Here is a 20,553-nt window from a genome sequence, read left to right as displayed (position 1 = left end):
GATGAAATATTATCGTTGCAACAACATTCAACCAAGATATTGGATCTTCAATCACGTTTATAATCTTATCAGTTGAACCATGCTGCTAAAGAAATACAATAATAAAAAAATATTCACAATAATTCTGTTTTCATTTATATTCAACTGTTATTTTTTAATTACATTTATTTCTTCTCAACTTATGTAAATTATTTATTGCAAAACGCATGAAATTGATCGCAAATGCCCATAAAAATAGTCAAATCAATGTTACGACGTGCGTAAATTTCACGACGTCGATATCGTTACGTTTAATATAATGTGAGATATCGACAAATGATCAACTCTGACCCTTCAGTAACATTTTAATTTTATGCGTTGCGTTATACCCAGTCCCAAGATAAATGTAATTTCAGCTTAATTATCATTCTGATTAGTTATAACATAAAATAAACGCATTGAAGAGAATTCGTTCACTTGGGCCGAGCTCGCGCTCGCTATAACACTAAACATTTTTAGTATTAATTAATTTAATTGAATTTTATTTTTGAATTACAATTAAAAACATTAGTGAATATAAAAATGTATAAGTTAGCAGTGCGAGCGAGGTACGCAGTACCAAAACTGCAAAATTTGCGGTGTTTTAGTGCGGCGCGTCCGGACGAACCATTATTCCCTAAAAAGGAGGATTTTCCCAATAGGCATATTGGCCCAAGGGACAGAGACATCGTTACCATGTTGGATTTACTTGGATATAAAGTAGGTGGTGAATAAATTAAATAAAACATAAAAAAGTTAATTTTATAAAATTTAATTAAACTTGTTAGCATTCTGAAACTTTTTTAAATGAAAAATGATGTACATTTGTACGGAAAGTTGTTTGCAGAGTTGTTAATTCATTTTCTACGAGCAGCAAATAATCTCACTGACAACAACAGAAAAATTCAATATAAAAACAAGAAAACCGGAGTAAAATTCACAAAAACACCCGAGAATTGTCTAAAAATAAATGCTAATTAATCATACCGTTGCAAGTCGTTGAGACACTTTTAATTAATGTACTGTATTCAATTATTCTCAAGCTGTACTTATGTCTTACGTTTTATTTACGTTTTGTTTTGTTCTTTTTTTGCAGAGTTTAGACGAGTTGACTGAAAAAGCTGTACCGAAGCGTATTGCGTTGAACAAGCCCTTAGAAATTGAAGAATCCACGAGTAAGTACCTTATTTCCACTCATATTGATTACACCATAATTTCATGATTAAGTAATAACGAGTAAACACTTTTATTACTTATTTGCTGGCGCAATTCGCGAGATTGCTTCGAAATAAAAATAAAAGTACATCATTATAACGAAGTAGTAAATATTATCGTCAATGTCATGACCTTTGATGACGGGTCTTACCAGGGGGTCCATCTTATCAACTCATGTAGAACATAGAACATAATATATGACTATAATATTGATTCCATTTTTAAAGGCGAATATGAATTAATCAAACAAATTCAGAAGATTGCTGAACGCAATGAAATCTGGCGTTCTTACATTGGAATGGGTTACCATAACTGTTGTGTACCACATACAATTATGCGTAATATTTTCGAGAACCCTGGTTGGACCACACAATATACTCCATATCAACCGGAAATAGCTCAAGGTCGTCTTGAGAGTCTCCTGAACTATCAAACAATGGTGGCGGAACTTACTGGTTTAGAAGTAGCAAATGCTTCTCTGTTGGATGAAGGAACCGCAGCCGCAGAAGCTCTGTCACTTTGCTTCCGACAGAATAAACGCCGCAAAATGTTACTGTCACATAAACTGCATCCGCAGACTATTTCGGTGGTTGAAACAAGATTAAATTCATTAGGACTTACCTTCGAAATAGTCGATGTGATGGAAGCTGACTTTTCTAACCATGATGTTACTGGAGTGTTATTCCAATACCCTGATACAGAAGGCAATGTTTTGGACTTCAGTCAAGTAGCTGAAAATGCCCATGCTAATGGTACCCTTGTCTGTTGTGCTACGGATTTATTAAGTTTATGTTTACTAAGACCACCTTCTGAATTTGGAGCGGATATTGCAATTGGAACTTCTCAGAGATTTGGTGTACCTTTGGGATATGGTGGACCACACGCTGGATTTTTTGCTTGTCATCAATCTTTGGTTAGATTAATGCCTGGAAGGATGATTGGTGTGACAAGGGACGCTGCTGGTAGGGATGCATATAGGTTAGCTCTGCAAACTAGAGAACAACATATTCGCAGAGATAAAGCTACCAGTAATATTTGCACAGCCCAAGCTCTGTTGGCAAATATGTCTGCTATGTTTGCTGTTTACCACGGACCTCAAGGATTAAAGGATATCGCAAATAAAGTTCACAATCTGACGCTCGTATTGAAACATGGTCTGGAAATGGACGGAAATAAACTTACCAATGAATACTTCTTTGATACTTTGAAAATAGTTCCATCTATTGGTGTAGATGAGGTTAGGACCAGAGCAAATGAAAAGAAAATTAATTTGAGATATTTTGATGATAACGAAACTGTTGGAGTAGCTTTGGATGAAACAACAACTGTTGAGGATATAGATGATCTTTTCTATGTGTTTGGGTCATCTCAAAAGAGTGATGTAATTTCTACACAGCCTGATAAAGTTCGAACCGGTTCAATTTTAAGATCTGAGTTTAAACGTACCAGTTCATTCTTGACACATCCAGTTTTCAACTCACATCATTCTGAGTCTAGACTAGTGAGGTATATGAAAGTTTTGGAGAACAAAGACATCTCCCTGGTTCATTCTATGATTCCTCTGGGGTCTTGTACAATGAAGCTCAATTCAACTACTGAGATGATGCCGTGTAGTTTTAAGCATTTCACAGAGATACATCCATTCGTACCTGTTGATCAAGCAAGAGGATATCAGCAATTGTTTGATGAATTAGAGAAAGATTTATGTGCAATTACAGGATACGATAAGATCAGTTTTCAACCAAATAGTGGAGCCCAAGGTGAATATGCAGGTTTACGAGCAATTCAGTGTTATCATGAAGCAAAAGGTGATAAACATAGGGATGTTTGTTTGATTCCTTTGAGTGCTCATGGTACTAATCCCGCAAGTGCACAAATGGCTGGTATGAGGGTAGAACCCGTGAGGGTAAGATCTGATGGTTCTATTGATATGGATGATCTTAAAACCAAAGCGGAAAAGTTTAAGAATCGTTTGTCTTGCTTGATGATTACATATCCATCAACAAATGGTGTTTTTGAAGAGACTGTTGCTGATGTGTGTGATATCATCCATAAAAATGGTGGACAAGTATATTTAGATGGTGCTAACATGAACGCGCAGGTTGGTCTCTGTAGACCAGGTGATTATGGATCAGATGTTTCTCATTTAAATCTTCACAAAACATTCTGTATTCCACATGGTGGAGGAGGTCCTGGTATGGGTCCAATTGGAGTTAAATCTCATCTAGCACCATTTTTACCTGGACATCCAGTTGTTAACCCTCTTGGGGCTAATTCCACCTCCTATGGTGTTGTATCCGCTGCTCCGTATGGATCATCCGCTATCTTACCTATTTCCTGGGCTTATATCAAAATGATGGGTGGTAAAGGTCTTCGTAAAGCCACTCAAGTAGCCATATTGAATGCCAACTACATGTCAAAGCGTTTAGAAAAACACTACCCTACTTTATTCAAATCACCACAATCTCAGTTGGTTGCTCATGAGTTCATCATCGATATCAGACAGTTTAAGAAAACAGCAAATATTGAAGCAGTTGATATCGCAAAGAGGCTGATGGATTATGGATTCCATGCTCCAACCATGTCCTTCCCTGTAGCTGGTACGCTTATGATAGAACCAACAGAATCAGAAGATAAACAAGAACTCGACAAGTTTTGCGATGCTCTCGTATTGATCCGTAAAGAAATTCGAGAGATTGAAGACGGCACGATGGATATCAGAGTAAATCCGTTAAAAATGGCACCACACTCACAAGAACAAGTGGTCAGTAGCAGCTGGGAGAGGCCATATACAAGAGAACAAGCTGCATTCCCAGCCGATTTTGTTACTCCCGACAGTAAAATATGGCCGACTGTTTCCAGAATTGATGATATTTACGGGGACAAACATTTGGTTTGTACCTGTCCACCTATTTTACCTGAATATGTTGTTTAAAACAATTTTTGTCCAAAAAACTTTTAAAAAAACTTAAAAAATTTAAAAAAATTCCATTGTTGGTTGCCTATATTAAATTACTGCTGCTATAAATAAAAGACGTTAAATTATTTATGAATGGTTTATTTTGATCATTTCCTGCAGATTTGACGCAAAGGTTGTTGTTATGTATTACTAATATTCAACAAGTTTGGTTTCTCTTTTCATAATATACATATTTTGCACAATATACATATTTCCTAATTGTTTATTTGTATTTTATCAATTCGCGGTAAGTAATAATTAAATAGGTAAATATTAGAATATATTTCTTTTGTTATTACTTTGAATTTAATTCATCGTATATTACTTCTACTGCTTGTGTTTTATTTTGCTTTTTTGTGTTTTCGCGTTTTGTTTCTTTAACATTATTCGAAAGGACGTGGCACGACAATTCTTCAAACATTCGCTCACATACATATTTTTTACAGAATTTTGCATCATCATCTTCATCATTTTCAGTTTAGTAGTAAGTAACGCCTCGTAAAATCACAGTTTCGTCAATGTAATAATGTATTATATTTACATAATTTATTTATATGTTAATAATAATATTATTATTTATTATTATGTTTATACTAATTGTTATATTTATCTATAAATATAGATGTAGATGTAGTGCAGAGTGAGGTTATGTCTTTCTTGGGGTTTATTAGAATTTTGCGAATAACAGATTGCTGTAATCTGACTTTTGATTTTTTAATACTGCCGCTGTTATTAGCTGTCAAAAATACTTGAATATCAAGCAGACTTCATCACAAAACTATGCTTATGTTATTTGTTGGTTTTGTTATTAATTCAAATTAGGTTATGTTCCGTTTTTATCATTTTTTATACAGGCCTAATCGAAACGGCACTTCCTTGCTCTGCCTGGAACTAATACTCACCGGAAACGGATTGTAGATCCGGTTGGGCGATTTTAAACTAGGACTCTCTATCAGCACATCAACATCCATTGTGTTTCTTGTTGACGCGTATGAAGTGGCGACATCTTCTTGTTGATCCACTTCAGTTGTCATAATATAACTTTTCGAGGAAGAAGAAGCCATTTTAGGAGATAAATCAATATCAGACTTTGTAAGAGCTGTGAAATCTTGAAATGAATGCGATGCTTTCGGAGTGAGGTCACTAGCGTCTTCAAAATGGCGTCCTCCATCAATGTCAACATTTTCTAAAGGTAGGTCCAAACTGTAGTTGCCTTTTAGGTTAAGTCTCTCTGATTTTTGTAATTTTGACAGTTTTGGACTCTTAAGAATCAAATTATTAAACTTTTCATCGAGATTGCGGCTGTATTCAAGTATTGAATTGTATTTCGAGTTTTTGCCGATTTCGATGAGATCTTCATCTTCATCGAGGTCTGTTGTGGTTAGAATTGCTTGCGTAGTCTCAGTTGTAGGTTCACTTTTATTCTCGGTGTCGGCTAACGGCGACCCCAACTTGTGTCGGTACTTTTCCAGATTGTAATCCACTTCGACAATGTTTGTCGCGGCCATTGGACGATAGATAGCACTAACGGCAGGTATCTCAATATCGGCAATACTAAACTCCAGTGTGCTGTCGTCTCTGCTTACATGAGTACTTTCATCTGTCTCGTCAATTTCATTCGCCCGGTTCAATTTATCCCTTTCGTCCTTTTCGTTTTTTTCCTCGCTTTGTATGTTGAGTGGATCCTCGTGCTCATGTTGCTTCGAGATAAAATTGTATTTGCTTATCAGTCGATTCAGGTAAGTGGCATCGTCGTCCTCCACGTCAATATTCTCTCTAACCTCAATTTTATCGGTTTCTATGTCAACATTGGTTAAATTTTCGATTAAATTTTCCGAAGCAAACATATCAATGTTATCTTCTGCTTTATCTTGTGTTTCTGAATCGTAGTTGGAGTTATTAAAGAATGAGGTTAAATCATCAACAGGAGCATATTCCAGCTGCAAATCTTGTGTAATAGGTAATTTATCTTCAAACTCAAATAGAAACTTTTCAGGGGAATCATTTTCTGTATGATTTTTAGGAGTATCATCTTCGTCAACTAAATTTGAAGGTAAATCTGTTAATTCATTGCTTTCGGATTTTTTAACTTCAAAATCACTGAATTTGTTTTCAATATCTACTACATCAATAGCGTCCGGTGTTTTACTTTGATATTTAAGCAAAAACTCAGTGAAATCACCATAAGGCCGGAAAACATTTAATTTCTCAGGAGTTTTAACGTCAATTTCAATTATTTCTTGCTCGTTTTCAACGTCATCATTATTTTTAGAAGTAAAATCAGTTAGTAATAATGTTCCTTGATTTTCATTTGTCGGTGTTGGCGTGGTAGGAGTAAGTTTTTCACCGCCATCTTGCAAATCATTTTCTAATTTATTCGAATCTAAATCCTCGTATGGTGGTGGCGTAGGCGTGAGTCTACTTTGACATTGTAAAATTCTGTGTAAGATCAACGAGTTTTCTTGGATAATCTCTAAAGCACGAACGCTGTTCTTTCTTGCGTATTTTATCCTTTCCGTTTCGGAAGTGTCATCAAGACTCTCCTCACTCGAATAAAGTTTATCTTTAGTGTCCTTGAGACATTTAACACGTTCTTCTAAGAACTTCTCAAAATCAAAGCCATCTTCTGATGGCAAACTGTCGGAGCGTTGCAGGGATGCATTCAACGTCATAAAATAATCGTCCGTAGCGACATCTGTAGTCGGATAGATGTCGCTTGAAGTTTCTAGCACATCAAATTTGTCATAAGTTTCAATAATTGAATTATCATTTTCGGTGTTTTCTGAGAGAAATTCGTCAATATTAAAAGACAGAGGCGCGGCTATAGACGTATCAATGGGCGGCTCAACAAAATCCAATAAATCCGGAATCACGTTTACGGGCAAAGCACTGGCACTTGTTTCAGACAACACTGGATCATAATTATCGATAGTTTCTGAGGAGAGGGCAACATCAATATCACTACGTTGTTTATCACTGTTATCACTGGTGAGGTCCGGCTGGGCGTGGTCTAAACCTTCAATTAGAGACGTGGTTTTACTAAGAGGCGTGAGTACAGCAGTAGGCATGGCTAAAGTAGTAAGATTGTCATCAGGCAATTCAGGCAATTGACTCTTTTTGTTGTCTTCGCCCTTTTCTTCATCAGAGTTAAACTCTTCTGGTTCATCGCACAGTTCAGTATCCGAAGATGAGGACGAGGATGAAGGAGATCTTTTTCGGGCGCCTTCATCTTTCCAATGAAGAGTTTTAGGTGGAGCTATAGCAGCAATTTTCACTGGTTTAATTTGTTGGGGTGGATGCGCCTTATTAGTTTGTTTATTATGAGCATGTCTAGGTGGCGGCACTGATCCTTTAGGTGGGCCTGGGCGCATTCCTTTCTTCGCGGGAACCAAAGCACTTTTACCCAATAGAAGATGATTCATGGCAACAGGAGCAGGGCGTGCTGTTTGACGTGCAACTGCTGTGTTAAATATAACATGCGCTTGTCGCTGACGTTGTTTCAGTTTAGTGTATTGTTTTTTAAGTACACCGATGTCTAATACCAGTTTGTCTTTGTGATACACTTTGTTGCGACGCGAGCCATCAGATGGCGCTTCACTACGACTAATGGGCGTGGCTCCCCATGGATTTATATTGTATAAATAATGTTCACGCAGTACACTGAGTTCCGTCAGTGGACCTATCGAAACAATACCCTTCACCAAAGTATTGGCATCAATTAAATCAAATTCTAAAATTTCTCGCATTAACATGCCCATGACGCAGTAAAACTCATCCGCGGTTTTAGCTGTCATTATTCTATCAGCCAGCACTTGCCAGATCGCCAAAGATGTTCGCAGTAAAATTTCGTTTCCTTCCAGGAGGATGAGATCCCACACGCGTAGCACAGTTGGTTGCGGTAGACAATTACAGAAGAGGGTTAAAAACCTGTAAATAAAACAAAGCACTCCCATTAATATGCAACCAACGCCATCTACTATGAAAAAGTAATGGGTATTACGACGTAATATATTTAGAAATTCATAAAATGTCTTCCGTTTGACACATGCCAGCTTAAAATTCATTTTTAAAGCATTTTCACGCTCAAGGTCTTCTCCGCGTCGTGCGGCGGGTCGTAAAGATTCAGCTGAAAAAATCACTTCACTATTCACTCAGCTCAGACGTGCGAAAAGCGCGAAAAAGAACTAGACCCGCGTAAATATAATACCTTCGTGCTTTTGCATATGCTTTGGCACTAAAATTTCTTAAATTCAACCATAAAACTTAGTTTTTACGAAAGTTTAAAGTTCAAAAGTTCATTTAATGTCAAATTTTTAATAGTTTTGTGGTAAATAATCTAAAAAATCACAAGTAATCTAAAAGTTATTTCAAACTACTGAAAGCTCAATATTAAGTTTCCCTAATTAAATTACGATGAGTTTGAAAGTTTCAAAGTTTGCTTAGCGCTGATATTCGGCAAAAAGGGTAAACTTTGATTTGGTAAAGTTTTACATCAAAGTTTACATATCAATTTCATTGAATGTTTGGTTGCATACTACACAAGTTAGGTTAATTTAACAGTGCAAGTATCGCTGAATATAATACTATTGTAAGACTCGTCACGACGTGATAATGTGTTACTTCATTGAATAATCTAATTATAGTCGCGTGGTTGCGCCAATATTAACCCCTGAACGCGTACCAAAGAAGCGTGCTGGTGACGGTAGCGTGCATAATATGCAATTTAATAAAGCTGCAAACGCATGATCAGCGATAATGACGCGACATGCGAACATGACAAGAAAATCAATTACGGAATTATTAACTTCACTGTTCAACTGTATTATGACAAGATAGCCTAATAAGTATATGAATATAGGCAACCCAATATATCATTTGTACAATGAGTTGCATAAGTTGAAACATTAAGTGTGAGCATGACAGGTACAAAGAGACTTTTTCTGTTTTCATTGTAATGGCATAAATTTCTTATCGGATTAGATTCCTTTTACCTTTGTATGAATTCTATCGTATGATATTCACTGAGTTCTCTTCGTTTACTTTGCATCTCTTCTTCGTTTCGTTGATTGGCAAAAACAAACATTGAAATGTAGAAATGTTGAATTTACGTGAGACGAACAACGTCGAATCGAATTGTATTCCGCTCGAATCTTATCTCCATTAAATTAATTAAATTTCTAACCTCATTTCTCATCCCTTACAAAATACTACTTTAGAAAATAACATCAGTAACATTCAATAAACTGTATGTTCTATTAACCAACTTCATCATTACTTGATTAAATTTAATTTGAACACATGGTGTAGATGTATATAAATAATTAAGGGTGAACCTAAATGCTGAAAACGTTTGATCTCACTAATTGGACCACAAAACAGTGAACTCAGCAAAAGTGCTCATTAATTTTAAACGAAATACTTTACATGATAATAATAATAATATAGTCATTATTCAAATAGTATTCAACGAAATATTTAATTGCGCATAAATTTAATTTGTTGAACACGAAGATCCAAACATTAAAGTTTCTTAGGTTAGGAAATTGTGTAATTTCCTCATGTTTGGCTAAGGTAAAAGGGTTTTGATCTTGAAGCATAATATTAGATTAAAAACATTAATTACAATTTAAATTGGATTGTGATTTAATTATAATTTATGCCGAAGGTACACGTTAATATTTCAGACACGTCGTGTCTTGATTAAATTTATTTCGAAGAGTTTAATCTGTCATTAGACCGAATTGGAATTGTGGCTTAAATAAAAACATTCAGAGAATAAATTGAAGACGCGAAAAAATGAACGAGAATGATTGAAAGCCCATTTCATTCCACTTAACGTACGACGATGGAGGGCCCCGCTGAGAGTGTTCACGCTCTGATAAATTTCAATTTAAAACATCTGAAAGCTATGGTACATAAATGCGTATTGTATATTGGGTTGCCTATATTCAATATTAAAGTATGCAAAAATCCTTAACATATTATTTAATTGATTGGTTTTTATTTGACTTACCATTGCATGGTGAAGACATTCGTCAATGGCGGTTCGTAGCTGGTGGTGCCTTCTTTCGATGCCACCTGGAGTGTATCCAAATGTTTGGATAATTTCGGTAGTTTCGTGCGTAGTAATTCGCGGAAGACGGCCATGTCGACAGACAGTCCACGTAAACTGTCGGCAAAGTAGGAATCCGGCAGTACACCTTCAATGAGGTAAATCATCAACTTCAAAGCTTCAACTTCCGATTTCTCCGTCACTTGTAATATGAGCGCCGCCAGCATATTAAACCCTTGACAATAACCTATGAAAAATCAATAGTTTACGTATTTATTTAAAATTGAAAAAGTTTTAATTGACTTACCAACATTTTTATTCCACCTAGCATAGGCGAGCAGTACTCGTTTGAGCAGCGCTTGATTCTCTTTGCCGTCCTTGCCACAAAAGAGACTGCAGCCGGTGCGATGTAAATCTTTAACAATTTGCACGCCCAGTTCGGCGTCGGCGGGATGCGACCACTCGCTGAAACAGTCGCGCTCTGCCGCCGGCCAGTCTACGCCTTTGGCATGGAGGTGTTTATCGGCGAGCGAAAGCCACAGCTGGCGGCGGAATTCCGCCGGAATGCCCTCCGGCAGCTGCGAGACCATCTTCATCGCCGAGTGCCACTGTGAGAAACCCGAGTCGCCGGGGAGCGGCTGCAATGAGAAACGCATTTCCGGGGAAAATTCAGGAACACCTGAAATAAAGTAAAAAAAAAATCATAAATAAAATTTCATTCTTTTAAACAATTGTTTATTCTTTTCTAAGCTCTTTACCGATAGATGGCGTAAATTGAAGATTTAAACCCCTGATTGATTTTAGTAGATATTTATAATGGAGATGAATATTTTAGTACTCCCCAAGGACAGTGCTTTCAGGCAGCAGAAACCTCTAACCATCATTCAATATTAATCCTTTTAATATACCATATGTTCGAATTTATATAGAAATTAAATGAGTTTCTTGTAATCATTTACTTTTCAATAATTGAATTTTATCGGGTGAATTTATGTCGCTTTTGTGGCTTCCACATTTAATCTTTAATCATGGCTATCATTAATTAATTAAATCCGTATCTATGTATCGCAGCATTGCGGCGTAGTCGAGGATAACAAATTACAGGCAATTGTGTTTTAATTAAAACGCACGCCGATAAACTCCACCAAAATAATAATAATCACAATAATAAATATAGGTAATTTAATTTATTCCCGAACACGCTGTATATTTTATAATAGCAATTTTATGCGAATTCGACCTGATAGCAAGAGTAAATTTCGTTGTGTATTATTCCAACGCAGCATTTATGAAAAGTAACGAGTTCATTCACTGTCTTTTTTTTCATCCCTGTCACGACGCCATTAAAACTCGAATTAGCAATGGCGAATGCAGGTAATAGGCAGCCCATTATACAGCAAATCGTAATGACAGCTTAAAACTTCTGACAATCAAAGTAATACCTATGCTAATTTCAAGGTAAAGGTTTAAAATTTTATTGCAAATAAAATACGCATTAACAAAAGCATAAAACAAAAATTAGCGAAAACTGTAAAGCATGGCGGGTCGCGGTCGAGGGATGTGTTCATTTACGCGCAAATTAGGTTATGTCCTTGAAACATCCTTGCCTCTTTCCACTCGCCGCGCGGCGAGCTATTTTTGGACGCGCTCCAATCAAAGATTCATCCACAATTCGGCAAGTTTCATTTACAACTACGTAACTATTTGATGCGGTATATATCTAAACAATTTATAAACAATCAGTGGTAAACAAAGATGTAGTCTTTTGTTTTAAATTCGTTACGTTTTCGCCATTTTGGCGTCCTTTGTTATTTTTCACTTCGAAACGAAAACAAAAGAATCGTAGGTATTGAACTTTGAACGTCAAACACAATCGACCGTCGATTTTTGCACATTGTTTGCATTTCTTTTATTTTTCCCATTCATACTTTGTTTACTTGCTAATCCCTTTTGTTTGTTTTCGTTTGCACGCCGTTATATTTTAACGTGAATAATTTTATTTGCCCAATTTATTATTATCGTAACAACAATAGTATACGATTGTTATTTTTAGAGCTGCGTGCTGTCTAACCTAACCTAACATAACATAACCTAGAATAAATATTTCAATGTATGGAAGTCATGTACCTGAATTTCTTTGCGAATTATACGCATTGCTCGCCGCCCCCGAGGCGGCGGCCTTCTTCAGCTGATTTATAAGCCCACTCATTTTATCTTATCAATCTTATCAGCATTATTACTAAACACGCACGGCCACTCTCGCACATAGTAATTAGCGTTATAATTTTTAGAAATCTTCATTCACCGAATTAATTTATTAAAGCAATACCGAAATAAATTTTAAATGATTGTAACTGATTTGTTGTTTTCTTTGGCGTATGCGACTGTGGTGGCGGTCGTAGGCCATCGCATCCACGTTGGCATCGCGTGTCGGCGGCGGCAGCACCCACCGGCGTGCAGCGTGCTGGCACAACTAGCACTGCCGCCACCGCCGCCGCCGCTGAATACACGCAAGGTTCACCACGCACACGCAGTGCCGTCGTGCAAACCGAATTTTACCACCCCCGCAAAAAACCTACACCTACACACTCTTTATACATGGACACATTGTATGTATGATTTGTGTGAGTGTGTGTGTGTGTCTGTGCTGGAGTTCTTATCTATGTTTAGTCAACATTCAACATCCAACAACGACGACACTGTGCCGCCTCCACCGCCGCTTTCACGAGGGGACAAAACGTGGCGTCATTCATACGTTATTGATCCGAGTGGGTAGCGAACTAAGTGCTATCGTATGCAACACATTGATCACATTGTATACGTTGAACAAATTTGAACAATTGAATGTGTTGAATATTTTAATATAGATTGATTTAGGTTAGATGATGTTACTCTTACCTTTTGTTGAATTTTCGCGAATTTTGCGTAGTAAGCAGGTAATAACTTCACATCGTGCTTCCCTCTGGCGGCTGAGAGCGTCTCGTCGTTTCAAACGCCTTACAAGTAGATTTCCAGCGCGTACCACTTCTTTTTGAAGCACATCGACAACAACCGTTAACTCTTGCAATTCTTGAACAAAAATATAAAATATTATAATTCTCTCAGGGCACATACTCGTAACTATTATATTCGCATTAATGTTAATAGTTTCTAACTCTAATCACTGTTTAATATACAATGTATTCAAATTAGTTTAAATAAATAGTGGAGCAATATGGAGTATTATTTGCATTATAAATGAAGATATATTTTTTTTAACAATAATACAGGATCGATGAGATAATCGCGGAATTAATTTAAGTTAAACAACGCATCATTTATAAAATGCGTTTTCCGTTCGAAAAATAGTGATAAACACCAATGTAATTTAAATATAACTCCATTTATTGACCCTAGATGGCGTGATAATGCACTTCTTTGCAATAAATTCGATACGGCGTTTTCACCGCACGAGGTTTGTTGAGATTTGTGTGTTGTTTGTTTTGAACAGTGCGATGCGTACTGATATCAGATCGAAAGTATTCACTCACACAAACACGAAGTTCGTAACCATGTGACATCACGCCACTACCTGCCCCAAACTTGTTTTTATTTAACTTGCTTTCTTTCTCTGCCAATACAAATTTGCATCTAATAATTTTACTATGCTTACACATACATTCATGATTATGAAGTGATTCTTCTATTACTTATTAAATAAACAATATTTGATTCATAAACATTCACAATAACATACTAAATTCCATCCAATTAATCAATTATTTTATGTATTGTGGCAGCAATATTATAATTTATTAGAAAATGGACCAAGCGTGTAATTTTAAATTAATTTAACTATAGTTATATTATTTGCGCTAGATGGCGATACAATGCACTTATTTGCATTTAATTCGGAGCGGTGATTTCTTCGCACGAGGTTTGTTGATAGTTTTTGTGTGTGGTTTTGGTTTTAACAGTGAGATGTGAACTGATATCAGTTAGATAGATGTTCACCGATACAATCGTAACACTCGCGTCCGTGTGAAATCATGCGACTACGAACTGCAAACTTGTTTATATTAAACTTGTTTTCATTCTTTCTAGTATAATATTATAGTATTATTATAATATGATAGTAGCTATATTTGTAAACTCTATGATTGATGGTCAATTTTGCATAAATAAAGTCGATAATAATAACAAAATGATTGGTTCAAACGTTTGATTCTAATTTAATTTATTTGCGCCTAGATGGCGCTACGATGCATTTTGTGGCATTATTTTGAGATGTGCCTACGTCTTGGCTCATGGTAGTTGTTTTTATCATGAATTCATAAAATTCATGTAAACAAAATAGAATATTACATTTTACGACTATATACCTACGTAGTACATACACAAATCTAGTCTATTGATTTCGTTTATAAGATTTGGTGTTGATTGCATTAATATAAAACTTAATGAAAATATTTAATTTGAAAACTATGGTCACACTGTATTTGAAAATAGGTTACAGTTCAATAACTAATTTTAATTTTCTTATATGCGTGGAAAATTACTGAGCCCGCAGCAAATGCACAAAAGGAGCGGAAAATTGCACGATTATAACCTCAACAAATCACAACAAAAGCTTTGCAAATTACTGAAACCTATAATCATCGGGGGGCAAACTTGTGTTTCTAAGAAAACAAAAGCCGATCGACATTTTCTGCTCTGTTTAGCGTTAAAAACGCTTTTAATGCTAAGCAAAACGATTTAAAACGGTGAAACTACATTTACTCGAGCATAACCTAACCTTGAAGGAAAATATATGCAACCAAACTAGCAATTACACACCAGCGGACAACAGTTACGTCATTAACAATGTGCTTTACAGTAAAAGACTATGAATATATTTATGTTCTTAAAAATTACCTTTGAATGCAAGTTGATGACGATCCATCCACACGTACTTCACCGACTTACATGACGTGCCAGAATTATAATCGGTTATTCCAGCTTGATAAGTTGAGTAAATTTCTAGTAAAAGTTGATCAACCAATATGGAGCATCTACGCTTTTCTAACATAGTAAAATCCAGGTTGTAATAAGTATCGTTAGTGTAATCTTGATGGTAGTCTTCATCATCACTGCAAGAACACGCACCATCGCCATTTTCACGAATATCATGTCCATAACCACTATTTTGCATACATTCATCACAATTGTTTACTTTTCCATAAGTGTTTGCACTGTTATTTTCTGCAATTTGAATGGAATCCATACAATCGTGGAAATTTAATTGTTTTCTGTTATTTTGGAAATTGGCTGGTTCAAAACCATGCTTGATGCTCTTCAAAAGTATAGCTTGCCCATTATTCCATTGAAAACGTTTTTTATTTTGATTTTTGAACGAGTCAATTGAGGTTAGGTCCGATGATGCAGCCATCTTGACATTGACAAAGTGCAATTCGTGTAGGTTACGCAGGTCTTGATAGGGCGTGAGACACACGTTGCCGAACACTGCCGGATTACAGTGCTCAAGTTGACGAATGCGGCGTCGACGCGGTGTGGAAGCCACCGCCATGACACCTCCACCAAATATTGCCGATAAGCTTAATCACAATCGCACGCCTACAATGAATAAATTGATTATATTACACTACAAACAAAGACACAGCAAATCTATCTCTCCATAGATATTGTCCGAATTAATTGTTTCACTGTTTTTCACTTGTGTCGACACTACGAGTGACTACAATGAATTATATGTGGCAGAAAACAGTTGATAAAGTAAGTATCCGGTCCACCAAACCGCGCACGTCTTATCGAGCTGTATCAATTTGAATATGCCGGCATTATTATCACGTAGTCGAAACAATTGCCGCTTGTTTATGTGTTTGTATTGCGACAGTTCGCGCCGGAGACGGAAAACAAACAACGAAAGTCTTGAAATTGTTCAACTCTGAAAATAATAACGCTTAAAAAACGACATGGTAATGAAAATGTGTTTACACATATATGATATGCTGATAAGAGTGGCGGTGGTTAGGCAACTTGTTTGCATAATGTTCTATGCACTATGCAGTGCTGCAACATTATCGACGTGGAGTGATAACAGTAAATTAAAACATAATAATACATATAAGTTTAACATAGGTAACCAACATACACATTTAAAGTATGTTTGGTTGCCTATATGATATAAAACAAAAAACAATTAAAAATAATTAATTTATGAATACAATCGTAGATTGTATGTAGATAGTTTCGCAATTGCAATTAAATTTTACTTTTCAAGTGTGAATATGAACAATAGACGCAACACAATCAAGATGTCCAACTTAATAACTTAATTAATAAATTTTTGTTACCTTTGTTAGAATCATGTTTATATAAATTAATTTCAGTGCAAATAATTCTGCAAACGCATAATAATAAATAAAATGCGAATGTGAAAAAAAAAAACAAATCAACAAACAAACAACTTTTGTTTAGTTGAGAATGACAAGAAGGTTATTAAACAATTGGACATAAACATAACCATAAAAATTTAGCACAAGCCCATTCAAAATTATATAATAGTAATAATATAAAACTTCTTAAACAATCCATGTAGGAATCGTCATAATACTCGATAAATTTGCTTTTATATTGATGATTTTTATTAATATTAATATTATCATAGTATTTTCCATTTAATCAGTATTTCGTTTTTGTTGTAATTTATTTTTGTTTGCTGTTTGCTTCATAATACTAATCTTATTAATGTTATTTGTTATTTCATTATTAACGCTATACAATATGCTTGAAACGTAATATCCGCAAGCTGGGAGAGCTAAACAACCTTGTCGTGCGCATCCCCACGTCAAAGTCTGTCAGACAAGTGTCAAGACACCTGTCAAAACAATCATAACCTCATTACGTATATAACACATAACCTGATATGACGTTTTACATTTTAGACCTTTCAAGTTAACAAAGACAAAGATAAATTAATTATTATTTAAATAATTCTTATAATGTACAGTTTTGGTTAGTTTAGTAGTAGTGCTGCCCTCTAGAAGCAAATTACATAAGCTTTGCTGGTACATTTACATTCTTACTTCATGCGCTAGTATGTAAAGCTACAAGCGGGAATATATTACATTCAGTGACATTTACAGCTGTCAATCGTCGTAACCAACGCCATCTTTAGTTTTTATAGAGAATTTACTTAACGGGTACAAAAATCCCAAACGATCCGCAGTTGCTCGAGTGAGTTTTAGTAGCGCAACATAACTTAACCTTAAAATTAGTCAACTGTGAAGTAACAATATTTAACCTAACATAACATAACAATTTTTGACATTTTGACTTTGACGTCGCGCACTTTCTACATCACCTACTTAAAGTACATAATTCATTGATAATATGATAATAATATTAACTAACGGTAGCCTATGCTCGAGTACATCGTTATTTGGTTGTATTCTCATCAATATTTATATCAATATCATCAAAACTGTTTTCTTTTTCTATGTATAATGAAAAATCTACTCGTCTTTTTTGTTTGTTTATAGTTTGTTTAAAATGCCAATATTATTATCCTCAATCTCAAGAAAACTGTATTAGTATCGACTCTGAGGTGTCGCATGTCATTTTTCTAAACGAGTTTTTTCGTTGCATAAATCAATCTCGATGCATCTCGACTCGGCTTCAAATGTCAAACATATGTGTCACATTTAATATTTATATCATCTGCAAGTCGCCATCTTGTGTGTGTCATCATCTTCATTTGAATACATTTTAAATATTGTCCATTTTACATATTTGTTTGTGACGTCATTGTTTAGCATCGTTCGTTATTTGCATTTACGATTACGTTTACATACAGAGAAGAAGATTTAAATACAGTGAAGAGAGTTTGAGAAGACAGACATTTTTTTTGTATTAGTTTCACTCTTATACATATACATATATGTTGTGTTGTCATTTGTTCTGGTTTTTGGTTGCGTTTGGCTTAATAATATGACACAGACTGATTAATAGGTTAGGTTGTTGGTTATGTTAGAAGACATTTGTTTAGTATAGGCTGTATCTATTTCATTCCTTATCTTTGTGGTTATAAATCAAGTGCGTTATGGTGCCAGTTGAGCGACGACGCACTTTAACGCCATCTGATGACGACTAGCGCATCACATACATACATTCATCGTGCATCGTCGGCTGTACGCTAATCGTGTGAGCATTAATTAACACATGGTGCAATCTGTCTCTACACATACTCAACATCGACTTAATAATATTCCTCTTGTTTTTTTTTTTGGTTTTGTTTTTGAAAATTGTTCAAATTTCAAAATTTGTTTAAAATGTTTTTTGTGTATATATACCTATTATGTATGTATGTATATGCATATGTATAGTATGTATAGTAATTTTTAATGTATATAACGTACACGTACTTACTTATTATTGTTTCGTTAACAACTATTCGTCTAACATAATAACAAAGGTGTTACGACTCATTGCACAAAACAAAACAAAACGCAACTCTTGTCTTTTTGACATTTTTACAGAAATCTTCTTTACCGATATGAAACAATCGCGTCTGAGTGGATTTTGCTTTGCTTTGTTTTGCAAAATGGCGAAACACCCGGCCATAGGCAGTGGTTATAACATGTCTTTATATAACTGTCAAAACGTGCAAACCTGTGTGCCAAAACATTTGACACCAATTTAACGTTGTGAATGTTTTGCATGTTTGTGTAATGGTTTCCTCTTTTTTCCGTTATGCAACGCGTGTTAATTCCTAATTTTGTCTTCTTCACTTATCAATCAACTTCTTCATCTTTATTGCATCGTTATATTAGTAGTTATTAGTTTAAAATGGAGCGTGTTGATTGAATGATGTTAACTGTCAACTGTCAAGTAACGAGTTGTACGGCAGCAAACAACAAAATGTCCGACATTAACGCCATCTTCCTCTTTTAATTAGCATCATTAGTACGGCTTTTATATTTCTCTCGAGTAGAGTCATTAAAACTAATTAGTCTACTGAGAGGTGCGAGTACTCACAGCGTCGTCCTTTGACCTTCAAATGATGTTGGGACTTTATCATAGATAAAATATTTTCACCTGTCGCATGTTTATCTGTATGTTTTTGATTTTTTTGGTATTATTTTGTTCCTATTGACATTTGACTGATTTAACGCCATTTTGTTTCAATTTGTGGTTTGCTGCCATTTTGTTTTTTCTTTAATTGTTTACATATCCCCGAAAATACCGGCGAATGTTTTCCTCAAGTTCTTCATCGTGTCCTCTGAATCCTCAGGTACCGCCTGGCTCTGACTGCCCTGCCGTTGGAAGCCCGGTCGTGGTGGAGTTTCCGGTAATCGTCCAGTGGGCGGAGCACCGGTTCCGCTAATCTGACTTGTTTGTGATACTAAACACAAAAAAAAAATTAATCATTCAGAAAACCTAAAATAAACTAAAAATAAAATTTACCCTGACTGTCTCGCCGACCAACACTTGACAACGACGGATGCTCCCCAGATGGCGGTAGTGGTGGGGGTTCAGATGGTGGATGCGACGCACCAGAACCAGTACTGGTCAAACTCGTCAAACTACCAAGAATACCTCTTGGTCCAACCGGAGGTGGTGCTGGTTCTTCAGATCCCATTTCCTCACCAACTTTGGGCCTGCAAATAGCCTGCATGCGAGCCACAACCAAATCAGCAATATGCCTTCGATCCTCTTCCTGCGTATCGCCCAGAAGAGTCAACGCACTGTCATTCACTTCGATAATATACTCGCGTCCGTCTTTTCCAACCACTACTTCCAGGGCACAGATTTCTAACCCTCCGAAGAGATCTGATACTTCATCTACCCACGTGCGGTAACGCTCCGGCATTGTAATCTGTTCCAACATGGCTGAACCGGTGTTGGTTTTCCAGCAGCCAGAGATTGACTTGCGCATGAATGCCTTGTAATTATTACCCACTTTCTGTACGTGGATATCATACTTGGAGTCAATGTAGGGTTCCACAGTGCAGTAGCTCTGTGCTACTGCCACGACAGACGCCATATCTTGGAAGTCATTGATGTTGTCGACTTTGACCTTGCCGAGTCCTCCATGGGCGTGACCTATTTTGATTACGCATGGAAAACGTGATGCTGTAATCTGAAACAAAATAATAAAATTATTAGGTAATGCCATCTAGCGAATAATAATATAATCTTTTTAAAGCTATTCATTTTATATTGTTTATAGTTTTAGATATTGTTCGGAACGAAATAAATTCTCAATGTTGACTTCGACATGCTCCTACTTAAAAGTCGTTTGTTGTATTTTGCTTACCGCGCTTATATT

The 20,553-nt window shown here is 35.9% G+C and overlaps 3 protein-coding genes across 4 annotated transcripts; 1 reads left to right on the top strand and 2 right to left on the bottom strand.

The window, feature by feature from the left end:
• Positions 1-441: 441 nt before the first annotated feature.
• On the top strand, positions 442-4,280 carry LOC135795488 (glycine dehydrogenase (decarboxylating), mitochondrial-like). Its single transcript, XM_065307181.1, has 3 exons — positions 442-738; positions 1,115-1,193; positions 1,461-4,280. Exons 1-3 carry the CDS (start codon positions 562-564, stop codon positions 4,166-4,168), a joined length of 2,964 nt encoding a protein of 987 aa, XP_065163253.1. The 5' UTR covers positions 442-561; the 3' UTR covers positions 4,169-4,280.
• Positions 4,276-15,850, bottom strand: LOC135795487 (uncharacterized). 2 transcript variants are annotated; one of them, XM_065307178.1, is made up of 5 exons: positions 15,138-15,850; positions 13,143-13,313; positions 10,552-10,923; positions 10,206-10,491; positions 4,276-8,119 (listed from the first exon to the last, which is right to left on the bottom strand). In XM_065307178.1, the coding sequence occupies exons 1-5, from the start codon at positions 15,787-15,789 to the stop codon at positions 5,032-5,034; spliced, it is 4,569 nt and encodes a 1,522-aa protein (XP_065163250.1). In that variant the 5' UTR covers positions 15,790-15,850; the 3' UTR covers positions 4,276-5,031. The 2 variants fall into 2 exon arrangements, with proteins under 2 accessions (XP_065163250.1, XP_065163251.1); XM_065307179.1 differs by lacking the exons at positions 13,143-13,313; positions 15,138-15,850 and adding an exon at positions 12,372-12,712.
• A 994-nt stretch (positions 15,851-16,844) lies between these two features.
• On the bottom strand, positions 16,845-20,359 carry LOC135795254 (synapsin-like). Its single transcript, XM_065306859.1, has 2 exons — positions 19,689-20,359; positions 16,845-19,626 (listed from the first exon to the last, which is right to left on the bottom strand). Exons 1-2 carry the CDS (start codon positions 20,266-20,268, stop codon positions 19,448-19,450), a joined length of 759 nt encoding a protein of 252 aa, XP_065162931.1. The 5' UTR covers positions 20,269-20,359; the 3' UTR covers positions 16,845-19,447.
• Positions 20,360-20,553: the final 194 nt, after the last annotated feature.

Source organism: Atheta coriaria, unplaced genomic scaffold (genome assembly GCF_025399875.1).
Source record: "Atheta coriaria isolate IRGN ID8LTWV9N9 unplaced genomic scaffold, Caltech_Dcor_3.1 hic_scaffold_7_pilon, whole genome shotgun sequence".
Taxonomy (NCBI): domain Eukaryota; kingdom Metazoa; phylum Arthropoda; class Insecta; order Coleoptera; family Staphylinidae; genus Dalotia; species Dalotia coriaria.
Note: the sequence above shows the minus strand (reverse complement) of the source record. Positions and strands in the feature narration are given on the sequence as shown.

Excerpts from the sequence above, each read along its gene's own strand:
- LOC135795487 (XM_065307178.1), bottom strand. The coding sequence starts at position 15,789 with ATGGCGGTGGCTTCCACACCGCGTCGACGCCGCATTCGTCAACTTGAG. Across the intron at positions 13,314-15,137 it reads TCATCAACTTGCATTCAAAG|AATTGCAAGAGTTAACGGTT; the intron begins GTAATTTTTAAG and ends TTTTTGTTCAAG. Across the intron at positions 8,120-10,205 it reads AATGTCTTCACCATGCAATG|GTTTTTAACCCTCTTCTGTA; the intron begins GTAAGTCAAATA and ends TTTTATTTACAG.
- LOC135795254 (XM_065306859.1), bottom strand. The coding sequence starts at position 20,268 with ATGGCGTCTGTCGTGGCAGTAGCACAGAGCTACTGCACTGTGGAACCC. Across the intron at positions 19,627-19,688 it reads TGGTCGGCGAGACAGTCAGG|TATCACAAACAAGTCAGATT; the intron begins GTAAATTTTATT and ends TTTTGTGTTTAG.
- LOC135795488 (XM_065307181.1), top strand. The coding sequence starts at position 562 with ATGTATAAGTTAGCAGTGCGAGCGAGGTACGCAGTACCAAAACTGCAA. Across the intron at positions 739-1,114 it reads TGGATTTACTTGGATATAAA|AGTTTAGACGAGTTGACTGA; the intron begins GTAGGTGGTGAA and ends CTTTTTTTGCAG. Across the intron at positions 1,194-1,460 it reads AGAAATTGAAGAATCCACGA|GCGAATATGAATTAATCAAA; the intron begins GTAAGTACCTTA and ends CCATTTTTAAAG.